Source organism: Chironomus tepperi, unplaced genomic scaffold (assembly GCF_022539635.2).
Source record: "Chironomus tepperi strain 1889 unplaced genomic scaffold, CSIRO-AGI_Ctep_v1 contig_81, whole genome shotgun sequence".
NCBI lineage: Eukaryota > Metazoa > Arthropoda > Insecta > Diptera > Chironomidae > Chironomus > Chironomus tepperi.
Window position 1 is genome coordinate 799141 of NW_027226203.1, and position 20892 is coordinate 820032.

At 33.0% G+C, this 20892-nt stretch overlaps 1 protein-coding gene across 10 annotated transcripts in view; it reads left to right on the forward strand.

Annotated features, from left to right (window-relative positions):
• Positions 1-20892, forward strand: part of LOC139085697 (lachesin-like) — a 65305-nt gene that overhangs the window by 4642 nt on the left and 39771 nt on the right. For 6 of the 10 annotated variants that reach the window (XM_070633822.1, XM_070633814.1, XM_070633815.1 and 3 more), the window contains 2 exons: positions 7373-7939; positions 19652-19696. In XM_070633822.1, the coding sequence (XP_070489923.1) occupies positions 7867-7939; positions 19652-19696 (118 nt within the window). In that variant the 5' untranslated portion in view covers positions 7373-7866. Of the gene's footprint in view, positions 1-2428; positions 2701-7372; positions 7940-19651; positions 19697-20892 lie in introns of those variants that run through there. The other 4 variants (XM_070633824.1, XM_070633823.1, XM_070633818.1 and 1 more) reach the window with 3 other exon arrangements.

Genomic DNA, 20892 nt, shown 5'->3' on the forward strand with positions numbered 1-20892 from the left:
ATACTAGAGAAGGTAATGTAGTGAGCTTAATCGACTGTTGCTTAGGTTTCCCAAAGTCTCGTTCCGTTCTCGGCATCGGGTCTGAGCTCTTAACTATTTCCGAGCTATTACAAGAGACTTCCGATCATTATGCATTGAAATATTGCAACCAAGACTCTAAGATGGCAAGTTATTTAGGTTCTTTCATTCGGTACACTGAAATCTGGTATCCATGTCTTGGTTAAGGTACTATCTGCTCTTAAGACCACGCATTCCCTACCAGATAAAGTGCACGCTCATGAGTATGCTCTTAAAATTGAGCATTTACTATTATATATAGGTTACATACATTTACTATTATATTTAGGTTGAGTACACACACATAGGTGAGTATGCTCATTGTCTGTTAGGGATTTTGCCTGCTAAGGGCACTATTAGCAGTAATATGAAACGTTTAATTTAATCACACATGCAGGGTAGACAGCCCCATACCAATAATATATTTCATTATCAAAATATTCCAAATCTTTACAGCCAATTAACCTAAAATTAGACATCAGTGATTAAACATTCAATTTCGACCAATTACACACAAATTCCTGAATCTATGAATCTATTCACATTTCAAATAAACAGGAAAAGGATTCCTTAATTAACACTAAAAATTCCTTCTTCATATTCACATAATCATATCCTAATTATTATCATCATGTGTGTGTTATTCATAACTTCAATTACATGCACATCACATTAAGTGTAACGATAATAAATCCACATCGTTGTAAATGAGGCAATAAATGTGAGAAGATAATAGCCCGTCATGTCGTGACATCAAAAGAAAAGAAACAATTTTTTTCGTGTATTTTTATATTTTTTATGTGCATTTCTCTCCCAAAAGGAGAATAAAGATAAGGAAGAATAAGTGAAATGCGAAATGAATGCTGAATGTTGAATTGAAAAGTAAAGAATGAGAGGAAAAATAAGCAAAAGTGTAATTGAATTAAGTGTACAATAAATGTACAGGATGGATATATATGAAGATAAATAATAAATGATCAAGTTAAGATAAATGAAGGAGTAAGGTAAGGAGTTGCTTTGATATTTGGTTATGCTGGAGGTGTGCAGTTACCGATTGAGGGATTAGGGGATGGGGTCGTGTATAGGAGGGAAATTCGGGGGGTAAACCAGAAAACAACCACCCGATTTTGCATTATTCCAACTCTACACAGTTGCATAGCCCAGAGTAAAATTTTTATATCGCGAATACCAGTTGGTGTTACCGAGTGTGGCTTTCTCAAAAACGACAGTTAATTTTTTTTTAAACTTTTGCTTTTCTTCGTAACGTAAATTTTGATTTTAAAAACCTGAATTCGTACTGTTCGAATTTTTCGATAATCTAATGTCGAAAAACTCGAATTTGAGACGACCATACTCTAGGTTTTACTAGAAACAGCTAAAACTAACCAAATCCGACTAGACTTTCTCTGGGATCAAACCCGGGTTGTTAGAGTCGGTAGTCCGAAACTCTAACCACTACGATACTGCTGCTTTTTCGCAGCTATACTAGAAACAGCAAAAATAAAAGAAACAGCATACGACAAACGATTCATTGCATTTCCAAGAATTTTTAGCGACACACTAGTGTACCGTGGCACTCAGGTTGCCCATCACTGGACTAGAATTTTATTGGGATCTAATCTAATGCCAATTGAGGACAATATTAATAATCAAAGCATCTAAATCACATTAAATGATCAAAATCTACAATAATCAAATCAAAACATTCTAGATCCCATAACCGTCCACATTTTCAAGCGCCCACATTTTCCTTATAATCATGGAATTAAAAACACAATAAAGTAATAAAATAATATAAATCATAAACATGCATACAATCATATTAGGAGCACCTGAAGAAGGCGATGAATTGAGCAATTTCAATTTCATAAAAAAAGGAAGAGAAAAAAAGTGAAGCGATTCGGTGGGAAGCGCGTTGAGGCATAAATGGGAAAATCGGTTTTCGGTTATAATAAAATAACACTTTTCTTAACAACATAACGAGCATTGTTTATTCTTTTCTTGTGAATCTCTTTTGTCGAAAAAATCGTTTTACACACAGAAGTCGTCTTCCTTATAAGCGGCATCAACTGCGCATGCTATCCATGTGCCGAGGACGAAGAACCAACGAATGCGACGAACTTTTTCACTCAACATCAAAAAGAGATTTCCCTCTGATGATTTCATTCAGTTTCTTCGTTCAGTTCGTGCGATGAAAATGATGAGAAAATTTTGCAATTTTTTTCTTTAATTTGTTGTGAATTTCTTGAGAAAATTAAAGAAGAAAATTCGAGAAAAATCGTGAAAATTGATGGAAAATTTTAAAAAACGTGAAAAGAATTTTTAATTTTGATGAAAATTTTGGAAAAATAAAATATTTAAAGTGAAATTTAGAAACAGGATTGGAAAATATGGAAAAGCCGGAAAACTTACAAAGTGAATAAAATGAACAAAATAACGAAAGATTCAAACTGAAATTCACAAAAATAAAATAATATGTGTTATTATCGCCGGAAGTTAAGTGATAAGATGAATTATTAAATTTGATCATTCATTGTGATCAATTGATGAATATAAAGTGAAGATAAAGAGTGAAAAATAAGAGAAAATTTTAAAATTTTGGTGAAAAGTGAATTTTTAATTTTACAATTACCAATAAAACGTGTGAGAAATTTTAATTAATATTGTTAAGTGTGGATAATGATTCAAAAATTAAGGAAAAATTTGTAATTGCTGATTTTAAATGTATTTCAATTTATGAATAATTGATCTCCAATCTTTCAATAAGTTTTCTTCCATCAAAATCAAATTATTTAGGAATAATTGTTAGGAATTTTTTGGAAATTTTTTATATAAAATTCAAAGTAAACAATCAGAAAAATTCAAAACCAGTTAAATCTATAATTAGTTAAATATCAAAATAGATTAACTGGTTTTTAAATCTTATATAAAACCTTCAATCTTATCTTACACGTTATTTAAAACCACTACATTTTTTTTAAAAAAAAAGTTAGAGTTTATGCAAGAAGAAATATATATAGACTAGTTAACATCTAGCTTTAAATTTACCGATTTAGATAAATTTTAATAACAAAACTGATTTTACCAAAATTTACCAAAGTCACTCTTAATTTTGTGGAAATATATATTTTAAAATTCCAAAAAAATATTAAAAATGCCTAGGCTATGTCTTAGTAAAGTCTAAATTTGTTAGCAATTTAACAGCAATTCTTCCGATTGATTGTACTGATTTTATAAATTTCAAACAAAATTTAACTTATATTTCTATATAAATGTATTGACAAGTCATCAACTAAGAGTAATAATAGCACTGGAAATCATGGCAATTATCAATTTAAGATCAAAACATATTTGGATTGAGATATACAAAATCTTAGCAAAGCTTTTCAATGTTAATAGAAAGTTTAGTAATTCTACAAATCTACAAAACGCTATTAAGGACGTCAAACATAGATTTTTTCACAAATAATTCAATTATTCACTATAAAACAGCGGATATTCTTAAGAATAATCTCCATATCATTAATCCAGGCTAAGAAGCTAAGCACTATCCTTTCAAAAATTACCAAATTATACATAACATCGCCGATACTTCTTATTTCCATCTCAACTTAATCTTATTCCAAAAAAAATTTTGAATCAAAAAAATTTACAAAAGAAAAATTTCCAAAAAAAAATTCAATTCACAAAAGAAGACGACAATAAAGAATTTGTAATTCAAAAAAGGATTTTCAATTAAGAAAATTTTCATGCAAGACCGGAAATAAAACAAAGGAAGAAGGGGCGGGAGAGGAAATATCTCAATAAGAATAAAATAAAATGAATTAAGTGTGAAAAACATAAAAAAAAAAATTCGTCATTAAAAATTATAAAAATAGAGACAAAAGGACTCGGATTAAAATGAAAGTCGCGATAATAAGGAAGTGAAAATCGGCGACCGCAACTATCAACAAAAAAATAATTTTTTTGTGTTTGGCGCTTTGTGGGGTGACTGAGAAGTCAAGTCAATTAACGAAATTGAAATTAAAGGGATATTCGGTCGTAAGCATTGAAACGTGAAACTTAGCTAACGGAAATCATAAAAAACCTTGGTCGAAGTGGAAAAGGAAAGACGAATTTATAAGGAACAAGTTGGAAATGTCTTGGGGTTTGGGGGTATAAGGCGCATTTTTGTGTATTTGGTTGAATTAGCTTCATATTTGGACTTGAGATTCAAAAACTTTATGGAAACTAGCGCAAAAATCAGTAAATTTCTTAAAATTCTAGAAAATTCCTTCAAATCTCCCCAAAAATCCCAACAAACCCCAAGTCAATCCAGCCCTTCTCCACAGCAAGCCTCAAAACACCTCTACCTAAAATCCTCATTCTTATTAAAAGATTAGAACTCATCAAATTTACCCCCTAACTCAACCACCTCTATCATAATCTTCAAATCCATCCCCTCCTTCCTTTTATCACCAAACAACAAAATTGACTTTTGTATGTAAAAAAAAGAATAAGAAGAAGAAGTCATGACACAAATACAAAAGTCAACAAGAAAAACAACAAATTTTCATCCACTTCCACTTTTCGCCACTTTTATGGATAAGTGAGATTCGTGACATCAAGTAATAAAGAATACATTTCTCATTCCATACTAGATATCTATGTATTACTGAAACGTCTCATCGTTTCTTTATATTCTTTTTGGAACTCTTTTTTTGTGATGGAATTTGGGTGATGTTTGGTCACTTTTGGTGGTTGGCTGGATGTGGTGGAATTTGTAAGGAATATATTGAGAAATTCTGGAAGAACTTCATAAACTAGGTTCGTTGGAAAAATTGGAACAGGAACTTGGTTCAAGACATGAAGTTTTGTTTAGGGCTTTGCAGAGTCTTAGGACTTCACAAATCCAAAAAGGTACTTTCATTGTGGATACTTTTGCAAAATTAAGTCCTTTCAACTCTGGCTCAGATTTGACTTGCCATTGAGACTTATTTCCTAGCAGCACAATATGGTTAACAGAATTTTTTAGTCGTAAAAATGGGACAAAATCAGGCATCAAGGTGCTGTCAGGTTGCTCTAGAGAACACGTTTTGGTCAAATTGGTGATGCCCTAGAGAATATGTTGTGTTATTCAGGGTTAAAACATAATTTTAATCCTTTTTATTTCACTCCAAAAAAGATCATCTTACCCCAAGGATCAGACACTGTCATAAAAATCGTTGAAATCATGACCAATGTTAAACACTGTGTAATTCAGAGCTTGATTCATGCTAGAAATTAGAACAAAGATCAATATTAGGCTAAGATCTTTGCAGATTAGGGTAACGTCGAGAATTTTTCAATTTTTTAACTTCATTTTCCTCAAAGTGATAGTTAGGGTCACCTGATGTACATCTTGATCTTGAAGAGATATTAAAACTCAATTGATTATCTATTCCTCGAATATTGATTATTTAGTAGATTTATCGATGAAAATTGACTAACTCGAACAGTAAATACGAGTAAATTGCAATCCCATATCATTATTTCTTAAAGCTAGTCTAAAGATGAAGACCATCCCTAAGAATCCCCAACACAAAAATTAATGCGTCTCCAACTCTCCCTTAAATCCCATTAAAGCATAACAACTTCCACATTACTCCTTAAACTTGTTGTGGTAAAAGATATCTAATAAAATAGCACACAGAGAGAAAGGAGAGAGACGAAAAGAAGCAGCTTTACGTGAACACAAAATTGTTCTACTTTTGCCATATCCAAAAGATGATGAAAAAGAGAAGTAAAGTTGTAAAAAAAATAACTAGTGAAACAAAACAAACGAGTTGCTGTGTATTGTCTGAATGTGATTTAATCTGATAAGCTCTTGTCATAAAGACAGCACAGACATGAAAGGGACAGACGGAAAAGTGCAAATAATCTCCACAAAGAAACAATATTTAAAATAAGGTGAAAAAAAAACTGAATATTTTGTAATCAAAGGGAAATGATATTTTTTTTTTGATGCTCGAGTGTCTGATTATGGAAATTTGAAAAGAATAAGTTCTTTTTTTGTGAGCAAACAATGGAGATTTTGTAGAGTGGATAAAGTTGTTGTCTTAAAGATTTGCCGCTAACAAAAGAGTTGACAATACAATCCTTGCCAAAGGATGTGAGAAAATGTTTAAATTTATAAAGTTGATCGTTTAATTTATGAGATATTTTCAAGATATTTTGGACTTTTTATGAGAGATTTTTGAGGTATTAGAAATTTAGATTAGATTGTTAAATACATTAAGGGTATTTTAGTGAGAATATTAGAATATTTTTTGAAATAGTGTTAGGGGCCGTTCGCTTTATAGTGGGGAGGGGGGTCTAGAAATTCGTCTTTCTGCATAACGTAATAAGTGAACGGCCCCTTAACTGAATTTGGTGTCTTAATTGACTTTGGGTGATGCTTGGGATCAGGGGCGAATGTATAAAATGTTTTTGGAGGTTTTATCCTTTTTTGGAGACAATTTTCAAATTTACTAGAATTTTTCGGGAAGTAAATCACAAAAACCAACCCTAAATTTTAGTGATAAATAGTAAAAAATTCTTGCAATGTACCAGCTTGATCACTTCTCAACATAGCTCGTAGTCGACTTATCCATACAAATCCGACTTATCCGAGTCGACTTAGAGCTCTGCTTCTCAGCAAATTGGCAGATATGACATAGTTGCTAGGCCGCTTTAACATTAACAAAAAAGTTATGTAGTTGCCCTGACTGGTTATTTTGAAGCCACTGGAAATTGTAAATATAAAATTGACTATGTGCCGTTCAAGATCATAAGCAACTGACCTTTTAATTAAAATTATTATAATCCCTGGTTCAATCCTAACATGAATTAGAATTATTTGCTATAATTATCCAACTGATATTTTAAGTCGACGTGACTCGGTGGTGGAATGATTTTAATCTTGCAGATTTAATCACTGCATTCCGTCCTAGCGGTCATACAGGCCCATCAGGACAAAATAAGTAATGTCAATAAAGAAGTGCTTCCCACTTTAAACTATAGATCTAGGTCTGTCTGGTTGGTTAGACTCTATGTTAACCTGCTATTATCTAATATTTACTTACTGTAACTATTCTTCTATGTGGAACATAGGTTACAACAAAATGCTTTCCATTTGACACTGAAGGCTCTCTCACTTAATTTGTACAAATTCTCTGTCTGCACATTGAGCTGACATTGCAAATAGCTAATTACAAATTTTTCTTTAATAACAACAGATCAAATATTTTGCAAAGAAATCTGTAATTTTGAGTCAACAGCTTAAAGCTATTTAATCCATATTTAATCTACATTACAGGAAAGAAAATCGTTTAACAGAATCCACATAAAGCCTCAATCCATTTCTCACACAATGTCGAGTGTTATTTAGTGCTCTAACAATAAAAAAAAGAAAACTTTCATAATTCTTTACTTCCTATCATCACACTTACGACAAAATGATATAAATGCATTTATTGCCACACCATCATCAGCATCAATTTTCAACAATTGAACATGAACTCAATTTGGTGCATGTGAGAAAAATATAAAAAAAAATATTATACTGTTGTGCCACTTACATACAAACATACACACCATACATCCAGGATTCTTACGATATTTTTATAATATATAATATAAAATTTTAGTACATGAAGGTTACAGTGTGTTAAAAAAGTGCTGTTGCAGTTTTAAGGACTTATAAAAATCGCATTAAAACGAATTTTTTGGTGATAAGCAGGAAAAAATAGTGAAATTAAAGTGAAATATAAATTGCCGCAGGAAGGAAGGAAAAATTTAATAACAAATGCCATGATTTTTGCTTTCATTTTAATCATATCCAATTGTTGTGTTGTTATAAACAGTTCCATTCAGTCAAATGAAGGTGAGTGTCCTTTTAAATTTAATTTTGAATATTTTTTTATTTCGGATGGGACAAGATAAGAGAGAGAGAGAGACAAATTGATGAAATTACTGTAAATGGGGACTGGAAAATTTAAAAAGGAAAATTATGAAAATTGTTGAAAAATTAGGATCTGCATCCCAGACATGATAGTAAGATGTTTTCAATTGTAATAAGATTTGTCTTGGACAAATTAGATTAGCTTTACTGAATTGGGTTATATTGACCTTTAACTAGAATTTGAAGTCGATTTTGTATGGAAAAGTCAACTCGAATAGACTCAACTTCTTACAAAATTCCAGTCAACTTCGAACTCTGCATTTGATTAATTACTTATTTACTTCTTACTTTCTTGACTGAGGTGCATGACGGGCTACGTCGCGTTTAAAGAACGTCTGTAGACAGCTCTATCTTTCGATAACTTCTGCTAATTCGGGATATTGAGAACTCTAGCGTCCTTATCAACACTATTATCTAATTCAGGACATTTTCCGTCTTCCTCTCGATCTTTTGTCGTCTACAAAGTCTACAAAGGTTACACTATATACTAGGGCATCCTGTGGTTGTCTGTTCACAGGAACTGCTGTTCTCAAGCGATTTCTTTAATGTAATTGAAACTTCAAATTTCATCATTTTTAGGCTGTAAGACTGAAAAATTCTTTCGTTTTCATTCTGAAATACGGAAGATTTTAAAAATTTTAGTTTCAAAATACGAATTTCTACAAAATTGTAGTTTTTTTCCAAATTTTATTCATCCAATCTATGCAAACTCTTCCTATTAAATCTCGAAACATTTCTATCTAATGCACTAAATTCCTTAATATCTAAAGAAATCCGAGAAAATATCAAATTAAAAAAATAAAAACTTTTTCATTCCATCGATTATGTTTCATTATTTTTAATGAACTACAAATGACATTTATGTACATTTTACTCATCGCAATTTTCATTCATACACAGTAGCAAGCATCATCGATTACTCAGCAAATAATTTATTCAACTTCGACCATCAATTGAATTTATTGTCATTTGATTTACGGAATCAATGAACTTTTTGTTAATATAATTTATGAGATTTATTCGTGGATGCAATTTGTAGAGTACAAAATGCAGCACTTTTTATGGACAAAAATTTTAATTTTGTCTGATTGCTGATTTTTAAGTCCAGCAAAACTTGATTCTGATTGAAAATTTCATTTTTAAATGTCGTCCCGAAAATTAAATGAAAAATTATACCAAAAAATATCTTATTTCCTTTATGTTGATGCCTCTGTGCCCGCAAGTCATGTTGCATAATCGACACGCACATTAAAATTCATTTAATGTCAATTTAAGAGAAATTTTTTTTTATCGCTCGACTGTTAACACTGACCGCAGCTTCATGCTACAAACACTTTTTTAACACTCGACTCCCGTCTTTTCTGGATGAAATCTGATATGAATATTAAAATTAAACTCTTTTTGTTCAAGTGGATTATTTGTGTGATTTTTATGCGGTTTGGGGAATTTTAGGGATAAATTTTAATGGTCATTAAATGGTTGGGAATAATTAGGGAAGCTGTGGATGTTTTTAAAGGGATTTTCTGGATTATTTGGCTATTAATGAGATTTTTAGCAACTCAAGCTAGAATAAAGTTACTATATGCTGTATTTTTGTCAAGACGCTGCTGTTCTTTTCTTTCTCATAAGCAGCAGAGCCGACTTGATTCGAATTTTCTTCAAAAAATAAGGTATAAGGTCACATTCTTGTTAACCAAGTGCTAACTTTGTATCGAATCTGGAAATCAACTTTAAACTGACATCAAGCTAGCTTAATTCCACGATTATCAATTGTGATTCCTGGTCATGACTATTACTTACTTACTTCTTTGGCTGAGACATTATCGTCTAAAGCCTACTCTATCCTTCGAGAACGTCTGCCAGTTTGGAAATAAAGGACTTTAGCATCCTTTTTTACACGTCTAATCCAAGAATTATTTGGTCTTCCTTGAGATCTCTTACCATCCACAAAGTCCGATAGTGTCATTCTATTTACTGGGACATCTTCCATGACTCATTTCCTAGATTCCTAAACCGAAATTTTAGTGTTCTCATCACCAGTCTGTGTCGTTCAAGATTGGTTCTCCTTTCTAATAAAAAATCCTAAAATTGTTCTCTGATCAGACAGCTTGAATATGACGTCAATTCAGAACAACGCCGTTTTTAATCAATATCTCTACCCTCTTGTTGGAGCTATCTGTCATTCGAGTAAGCATCCAAGTATGCAAAATAAAGTCCTCAAATGAATGAATGAATAGACTGGTGCACCAACCATGATCTTTAAATAATAGCAATCATAATATATACCGTTTAAATGGCCCAGCCTTATAAGCTGGAAGAACTGACAATATTGATCTATTGTACCACAATTTAACCACAATCATGTATGTTAACAATTTCCTCTAATAATTTAAAAGACTCCAAAATTTACATAAGTAAATCCTTTAGGTAATTTACACGCAGTTAACAAATTTCACAAGAAATCTCAACAGAATTAATCCTCGAATTAACAAGAGATTATCATTCATTAACCATACAATTTATTTTTAGACTACTCACAACATCCCATTCATAATAAATCGTCTATGTCTTAAAGCAGGCTTCAAATGTGCTTCATATGAACTTTAAAACTTGATACATAGTAAATTTTCTCGAAACATCCAATTAATGAACCTAATTAAACATTTTATAGATGTTGAAAATAATTGATCAATAAATCCCATCCTACACCTTTTACAAAATGGTTCAATAAAATATCCAAAAAGGCACGTTTCGTAAAACTATAAAAAAAGTTTTGTTAAAAATTGCAATTTTCGTTCCTTTCGACAATTCCAAAAATACTAAACTTTTCTTTGCAAAACTCACAGCACAGACATAGTCACAATGGCACAGCATGAAGTAAATTTCATTGATAATAAAAATAGCAGCAAAACTTTTTCATCCACGATGATTTTTTGTGTCTGATAAAAATTCAATTTTCACAAAAACCGGCGGCAACAAAAAATAAATAGTAGGAAGAAGTTGTGCTGCATGTCATCATCGCAAACAATGTGTAATAAATGCGCTAATTTAGAGTCTCATTTAGGAATTTTTTCTTCAGCACATTTTTTTGGAAAGTGCATAAAATGGAAATGGAAACGACAAAAAAATTCTTTTGCGTCTCTTTGCAAATATTTTTCATTTCAATTACAAGATTGAATAAATTTATGCTGGATCAAACAGTCCAATTGACCTCCCATTTTATGTACTTTTCGTGTCCACATTTACTTACCAGTTTTTTTCTTCTTTCGGAAAAATGAAAATGAAAATACTGTTTTTATTGGATATGTAAAGAGTTGAAAGGGCAGAAGGAGTCAAGTTTAAAAGACATTTTGTTGAATGTATGTGGTTAGATGGAGTATTTATAAGGTATCATGATCATTTATTGGATGCTGTTGATCTCTTGGTGACATGTCAAGTGGATTCATAGGATAAAAATAGATTGAGATATTTTAGAGATGTGTAAGGACTCCTCTGAGGTGTGTAAGGAAGAGAATGCTCAACAAGCAAGGTTTTAGCCTGTTATGGACTGGTATTAGTAGTGAGATATTCAAATTAGTTCTACAAGAAAAGTTAGTTTTAAATAAAACACAAATAACAGGCAAACATAATAGCAATAGTCGCCTAATCCGGCACCCAATCAGCTTGATTCTGACATTCCTACTTTCATACTTACTTGCTTGGGTGGCCGTACACATCAAATGTGATCCATGATCCCTCATATATTTGAGTAACATCTAGCTCATTCGCTGGCTACAGCTTGCCAATTAATCAATTGGAAACTAAGATTTGACTGAGATGGTGTCAAATTCAAACCGAATCCGACAACAATCAAGAGTCTCGTCCGACTGGGCTAGACATTTTGACCGATTTGTATTATTTGGACATTTTGTATGGCACACTATCGATAATGATTTATTTTCATCCTAAAAACAATCCCATACTATCCTAGCAAGAACAATATCTCTAAAAGAAACTTAAATGTATCTATGAACTCCTCAGCTCTTAACATAATTATTCCATGCCAGAATTGTCAGGATATCGGGAGTTCGAACACCAAACTTCCAAAAAGGCTTCTCCACTGGAATCCGAATTCTAAAACAAGCTAAATCCTGCCAACTTCACATTGAACTTCTGCCAATTCTGTTCCATTCTAATCAATAAATCTAATACTTTTAAAGCACATCTAAATTTTTCATATTTCTTCTCTACCTCTGTAGAAATCAGAACAACCAAATGTATATATATCATCATTCGCAAATAAATATTTCAAAAAGGTCTTTTTCTTTACCAATAATACTTGATGTTAACTTAAAGTCACAAAAAAAAGGAAAAATATTTTTGAAGAGTAAAATGAGAATTATTCATGCGAATATTTTACTTCCTTCATGAAGAGTGAAAAAAAAAATTTTTTTCAAGAGTATAAATCTCGTACAGTAAATTCTCACATGACAGAATCTGTATTTACATAGTAATGTCGTCACATGATGACAAAAAAGAATAAAAATGTGAAAAAATTTCTTTTTTTTTTGGTCTCTGATTTCAAACATTTGCTGCTGTTGTCTATCCTTAAAGTCATGTTCATCATGTTGTGTCTCAAAGTTATACAAAAAAAGGTGAAATTTAATGCGACATTTATGATTTCATTACATTCATCCACAGTTACCTAGTGACATTGAAATGTGAAAAATTTTTACATCAATTTCTGCTTCTTGATTGCTTCTTTATGGAACGGGAAATATATTGTTACATTTGCGTAATGCAGTAATGAAATTAGCGAATTAAATTACAGAAAAAAAATAAAATCTTGAATTTAATTACGTGTGCTGTAATGGAGCGCGTGCCTTTGTTGCCTATAGGAAACAATAAACTCGTGGCATTCTTGTTCTTTTGTTTTTTGTAATTTCTAATCTAGATTAGTCTTAGATTTGAATTTTGAATATTTTGAGTTTAAAGGCATGTCTAGGAAGAGGAAGAAGGGTTTGCATATTAATATGCATTTTTGACATTAATGTCAAGATCATTAGAAGTTAAAGTAGAACTCAATCAACATAATATGCTAATAATGACTCAAAATTTGCTCAAAATTATACTTAATGAAGCTTTTTTATGGAAAGTGAATAAGTTTAAAGGGGTTAGATGATTCTTGAGGGAGCTTGTGATTTAGGAACTTCAATACCGGACCAGAGCTCGAGCAAATTGTATGGCAAATTCGACTGTTCCTGGATTTTACTTTAATCTTCCCGATCTCGAACATTCTGGCTCCATCCCTAATATTACTTTAATTACTTTTCTTCTGCCAATTCTTCTGGCCATCCAGGCACATAGTTGTATTTTAAAAATGGGTCTTCATCTCTGAAGTATGCTTTCTAGAAATCCCGGTCCCGATAAATTTTCGGGATCCCGGGATATCCCGATCCCGATCATGATAGCGAGAAAACATACTCTAAAGTAACTTACTTACTTCTTCTTACTTCCTTGGCAGGGGCGCACGAGGGCCTATTGCCGCGTCTAAAGAACTTCTTAGAAAGCTCTATCTGAAATATCTCTGAAGTAAAGTTTCCCGAATTCTCGGCCTCGAGACTACCCGTGAAGCCTAGTTCACAACAATCTAGATCAGTAGCTGATAATTGCTCGAATTTCTAGGTAAATGCTCATTATTTACTGCGACCAAACAATTTCCCTTGTAAAATAATGCAAAAACACATAAAAATCAGATAAATAAATCCCCATAAATTCAACAACGGATGTTTAATAAATTCTTAAAATCCAATCTTTTAAATCCTTTAAAATCTAAAAAGCAAACTAAAAACTTCTGCTTAACATTAAATAAATTTACCTCGAGAGTAAAAATTTCTCCTCGTTCAGATTTGTTTAATGATTTAAAAGTTATATGAAATAAAAAACTTCTCCTTCTTGCTGCCTGTTTTCTATTTACCCAAAAAAAGAAACTTTTGTATTTAATATCAAAAGGATTAATTTAGAGATACAAAAGTTGAAAGAGAGAGAAGCAAAAATCGAAAAATTGCAACTGCTTAACAGTGTTTGTTCCTTTGCTTGCTGTTATTTGAATAACGAGCGGAAAACGTAGTCGATGAGACAGAAAAATGCCGAGAGAGAGAGGAAAGGTCATGAAGCAAGTTTGATTATTGTCCGAATAGGTCAAGTTGGTTGACTCGGCTTATGCACCAGGACAGTGTGACTCTGATGATGACGAATTTTTAACTGAATCCGGCATCTAGTAAGAGTTAGGCTGGTCTAGAGCTGAGTTCTTGATGGATTAACTCAGTTTATTTAAGACAAAGCTTATTAAAAGGTTGTGCATTACTGGATTACCTGTAAATTAACTGATTTGATCTATTCGAGTTGTTAATACAAACATTTTGGGATTTTATAAAAGCTTTCAGATAATTTGAATGAATTATTGCATCGTATAGAATTTGATGAGTCGTTTTATGTCTAATTGATACTCCTAGCGGATGATCTAGGACAGTGTTGTCAAAACTGTGTGCTCTGGCACTCTAATGTGCCGGGAAAATTTTCTAAAAGTGCCAAGAATCATATGCAGTGTGCGATTTCAATTAAGGCTTACCATCAAGCTGTTCTGTGGCGACAAAAGTTTGGAAAACACTGATCTAGGAGATGAGACCTGAGGGAGTAAATGTGAAAAATTTGAAGAAATATGTCAACAATCCCAAAACAGTTTTTGAAACTAAAGATGTCAATCTGCATCAAAATTGCCCATAAAAAACAAAAACTTCTCGAAAATTTTCACAATTTCTGATTATCCATTCAAAAATCCATAAACAGCCCACAATAGAGTCCTTAATAAATTTCAATATCAATTCCTGATAATCCAACAAAAACTAATTAATGCCATCACCATAAATTACCTAATTCCTTCTTATCCACCCTAAATTCCTAAATAAAAATCCTCTTCCATTGACAAAATGCAAAAATCACGTCTTAATTTGATCCAAAAATAGAAGCACTTTAAAAAAAATCTACACAAAAAGGGATTAAAACAGTAAAAGGAGAAACTTTTTATTTTTACTGTAATAGGAATTATAACAATATGCGATAGTTTGAAGCCAAAAGCTATTAAATTAACATATTTATGAAGATTATGGTGATTTTTTTTTCATTGAAATAAATTCTTTTTTTTCCTTTTTTTGTATATTTTGTTGTTGAATAAATATCCATGAATAACCGGAAGGACACTGACTCTCATTAAATTTTACTCGGTCCGATCAATATTTGGAGAACAATGGCTGAGAGGAAGTTGAGCGTAAATTGATAACTTTAATTAAAATTTTGATTGTGGGTGGATAGAAAAATGGGGAATTGGAAGGGCAAGTGATGGGGTCAAGGGAGGTAGGATGGGGACAATAGTTAGATGCAGTGGCTTCTGATGTTTCTAAGGCACTAAGAGCAGTTACTGTGATGCTAATTGGTTATATTGGCAAATAACTAGTCAAAAATGGACGAAAATTAAATTGTACAGCTTAATACATGGATTAACAATGGAGTTTGATGTATAACTCTCCCTGGCTATGATCTAGTCGTAATATGTCCTTACCAAGAAGCTACACGGTGTAGATAAGGCAAAATATCCTGACTTACGTTGGCCTTAGCCCAAATTGTTTGCCTTGCCCATATCGCGTTCGTTCTAGGTCTTAAGTATCCTATATACCCTTATATCCCTAATGAAAATTCTATATTTCATCCTGATCACTTTCCATCCCTCTTTGGGGAATATACGGAAATTACTTAACGCTAAAAAAAGCTTGTTTAGATCACTTTCCCCTACCGTAATGCTTTAACCAAACACAGATCAATTGAGAACTCAGATTGCACCTAAAACTAGCTCTATAGCTAATCAATAGCCTGTTCGGAACATATTCAGTTACGTATTGTACTTAGCCTAACTACCCCATGTACCGACCTAGCCATCTCACCTCCCACTCTTTCCTTCCTTGCTCCTAAACGTAACAATGTTCCCGTAAATTTCCATAGAGTCATGTCCATCATCATTCACACCAGTAAAACTTAATTTAATCACATTATGAAAATTGAAATTTTAATAAAATTTGATGATAATGGTGAGGTTAATAAGTTAAGTCAATAAGCACATGATTGCATGTGAGCATAATTGACCTGCTTTTTTTTATTCATTATACTTCATAATGAGAATAATTAATTGGACAATTTGGGAAAAGAGAGTGTGTGTTTTTTTTGTTGCATAGCCTCATGTGGCAGAGATTTATATACAAATTAATTTATGCTTATGTGAGAGAAATTGCGGTATGAGGACGGGATTGTTTTTTTGTATCAGCTGATATGGGTCAGTGCTGGATAAAAAAATGTTTTTACACCAAAAATTAAGCTGATGTAAAATAAAAATTGACACGCTTGTTGTGTTGCAGTTTTAAAGTGAAAGTTCAGTAGGTCAGGCGATGTAATGGTGGACTTTTTGGGGATTTTGAGTTGAATGTTTTGGGTGGCGATCGATGGATGAATTTAAATGCTGGGTTTTTGGTGCATTTTTACAAGAATTTTCATTTAAAAGTCTTTCGAATTGAATTTTGAGTTTGAAATTTTGTGGCAATTAAAAAAATTGAAGGAAATTGGGTCAAGGTGGTTCAAGAAATCGTTGACTCCCAAACTCACTAATCCCCTCCCCCTGATCAAGCCTCCCAACTGAATAAGCACGTGTCACTAATCACATTGCCTAAAAAAATTCTTCATTAACTTAAATCCACCTTTAATCACACCTCTCACTTCTATTCTCACCAATTCCCAATTTAGCATCACCCAAAAAAATATCAATTTCAAATCTTAACCTCCAAAAGTCAATGCCTTGTCTTCGTCCTTAATGTCACTATAATTAAAACAAATCTTGGTAAATAAAACGAAGAAAAAGGAATCAAAAAAGTTTTTAGACTATCAACTTTCTCATTAAATTATTTATTCGTTCATTTAATCCATTTTGTGAATAAAACAGCAAAGATTTCTCTTCGGTTTTGTATAAATAAAAATGAATAAATGCAACAGTTGAGGAAATTTGTAGGGTGGGATGTTGTAAGGTGCATTTTTGAAGAAAATTGTCATGTCCACTGTTTATGGAGGTCATTTCTGCTTACTTACTTACTTCGCTGGTCGTACAGATCAGTTGTGATCCATTGCCTCCCACAGGAGTCACCTGAAGCTGGTTCTATCGCTGGCTATCACTTGCCAATTTCCGATACCAAGTGCATTACTATCTCTATCGACAGCTTCCTTCCAAGAGTTCTTTGGGCGTCCACGGGCTCTTTTACCGTCCAGAAAATCAGCTTTGAAGACCTTAATTAATTGACTTTCCACAGGATGATCATGATGAGCTAATCTCAAGCTAATCTGGTGCAGTTTGCGCTCACAGAGGACTCAATCTAACTTCTAGGGACTTATTCAAGGGTGAGGGACTTTTGGGGTCTACCAAACTAGACAGGAAGTGACTAGCTTCACTAAGTCGGTGTCAAGTCAATGTAAAGACGGATTTGACAAAGTTATGGCATATTATTGTCCATTTTGACAAAAGGAACTATTCGGGTGACTTGTATCCTAACTATAAACCAAACAGTCGATCTATGTACTCCAAGATGTATTCAATTGCCAAAATTAACAGCATTTGAGGCAGTAGTGGACAACCTGTGTGCCGCGACAAACTTATGTTACCAGAATGCTGTTCATCAACTCCATCACCAATCCCAAAATCCTAAATTTTCTCAAAAAACCACATCCAACAATGCAAACCACCAACCAGTAACTGTACCCCTTACCATCAAAAAAGTAAATGCACTTGAAAAAGCTGTAAGCAAGCAAAAAAATTCTCCTTTTCTGTTCTCATTTACCAGGAATAAAAGAAATACAAAAAAAGAAAAACTTTTTTTTCGGTCCTCATTTCATGCACATTGAAGACTTCTTTTCATTCATTCGAAAAGAAGAAGAAGAAAAATTGAAAACGGAATAAAAAGTGGAAAGTTTAAGTATCATGAGTCCTGGCATTATAAGGAGAGAACTAAAAGTTGCATCTCGGAATCACATTGTTGACATACAAAAAAAAATGCACAAAAAGCGAAAAATTTCATTTCAAGTTTTTTTCATTCGCTTTTGTAAAAGAGCACAGAAAATTGCGATGGAATTGAACTGACTTTGAAAATTGACATAATTTTGAAGGAGACGAGGATAGCTTCTTGACTAAAGTTGAGATAAGGAATTTGTTCAATTGAAATTGTCGATTTGGATTTATTGAAGGTTTTGTTTGGACTTTTTGTTGGTTTCCTTTGTCAAACTTGAACTTGACACTCATGTGTCCTTGAAAATGAGTTTAACACTGATTAGTATCTACATTTGTAGCTTCATTGATGTGTAGTTTCATTGATCGAAGTGAAAGCTTATTTTGGTCGATGTGAAAGCTTCTTATGGTTTGTAATATTTATCACAATATATCAGTGTAAAATCCATAAGATAAAGACTGATGAGGGGGATTTTGTGGGGACAAACTATAGATTCTTAGTAAACAACTCACTTACTTCGCTGGTCGTACAGGTCAATTGTGATCCATGACCTCCTTTGGATGACGCCTGAAGCTAGCACCCAGTTGCATTCTATAGCTAGCTTCCTTTTGCTAATTATTGATTTTAAGTACTCGATCGATTGCTTCTTTCTAAGAATTCTTGGGTCACTCACATGATCTCGTTTAACAAGTTAGATTTGAAAATCTTAATTGATGGAGCGTCCAGAGGTCTGCTACAGATCTCAAAGTTTTACAGAGTCCAGCTTAAAGAATCAGCTGGGACTCAAAATAATACAAATTTACAGTTGACTTCGGGCTCTGGTTCCATCGAAGCCTTTTCTCTTTACAATGTTAACATCTTAAATGCATCAGAGTTGACAGGACTCTGGGAATCGGATTTTGGAGTCTGATTGATACCAGAGTTGTCCTGCCAACCACTGAAGTCAAATAAGACTCACAGATTCAAAGTCCGATTTGGGACTTACAAAAGACTGGTCCAGTCCATGACTCAAGGACTCTGGAGTCTGATTGAAGTCCACCCTATTGGCACATATTGAAAAGTTGCCACAATGGCGACGAGATATACTTAGAACCAAGTGGCTTAGCAATCGTGGCAAATTTGTATGTATTCGCCAAATGGCTGCAAATTGATTCTAAGTATACTGTCTGGTGACAACATTTCAATATGTGCCGATCGGGCCAGTGGTAGACAAAACAGATCTGTTGCCGATCAGACTCCAAAATTCAACTCCCAGAGTCCTTTCAACTCCAAAATGCATCTTAAATCACTTAAACTTACTCAACCTCTCCTAACTCTATTTTAACTGTGACAGCTTCCCTATCATCATCAGAAGTACTTCGAAATTGAAAACGACAAAAAATGAAGAAATAAATGTGAATATTTCGTGAATGCTTTCAATTCATTCCTGTCTCTTATTCTCTTATTCTATTTTTATAAATTTTCATTTCATGCACAACTTTTTTTTGTGCAGCATAAAAATGTGCTGCTTAAAAGAATTCACTGTTATTCATCACTATCCCCACTTTTTTCTCATCCACAGCAGCAGAGCATCCAAATGAAACAAACTCGTATATTCAGGACAGAGGTGAGCAACTGCTATTCAAATAATGATGAAAGATTGAAATGAAAACTTACAAGCTGAATGAGTGACTGAATGAATGGACAGAAAAAAATGTTAAATATTTTTTATTCCTGGGTGTTCAGGAACAAGCACAAAATTTTTCATTCCTTTTTTTTTCATTTAAATTGAACGATTACACGAGAAATTTTCCTCCTCGACGCTTGTTCTATTGTAGACGGTGACACTTTTCATCGTCAGTTTTATTGAGACAATGTTCAAAGTTAACAATGGTTGTTGGGGAAGTTAAGTTAATGTTCAATCTTTGAGTGAATGAGGAAATGAGTTGGGATGAGTGGGTGCTTGTAATAGCTGATTTGTTTTGTTTGTTGTTGATTAATTTGGATTAATTGATTGATTTAGAGATGAATGGATGGAGGAATGAAAGTTGGATTGAATATAGAAAATTAGATTCAATAGGTTTAAGAGCCATTTCGGGGTCAATCAACTCAACAGTAAAATGATCAATTGACCTCTTTGGACGCTGAAGTCTCTCCGAGTGGAACAGGCTAGGAGTAGTCAACCATATGTCTAGCAATAATCTTGACATCCGGATAGTATACAGCGTAGAAATTGTCGAAAATCACATCCCAGGACGGCATGGCAGTCCCCATAAGCACACGGAGTAGAAATTGCCAACAATCCAGCCCTAGGCTGATTGGAAACTATGCTTAATTAAAATTCCATTCCCGAATATTTTGGAGATTGACATAGAGATTGAAATAGAGCTGAAGTCGACTCAGAATTTATATGGAGTCGAGTCAACTTAACTCAATTTTTCCATACAAAATCAGAGTTGAACTCAAGTTCAAAATTGAAATTTTTCAAGATTTTCTTGGTAAAATTATAATATATCCAGGAAATTCCGATCCCTTATCTAGGGAATAATAGGGAGAAAGCATAATTGACACTAGCCTGAGGCTGCATTTAATTAAATATGGTTTAAGTATGGAATTCATCAAATCTTGACTATGGCTAGAGTCACGTTGGCCCAGGTTCGAATTTTCAGCATTTCTTACGCCTTATGCAGTTCGTTAAATTTGTGGAGATATCCCATTGAATGTCAAGCTTTCAACTTTAAGCTAAATCAACTAATCGCAGTCTATTCCACTCAGCCTCACTTCATTTTGTTACTTACTTATTTCGCTGGTCGTACAGATCAG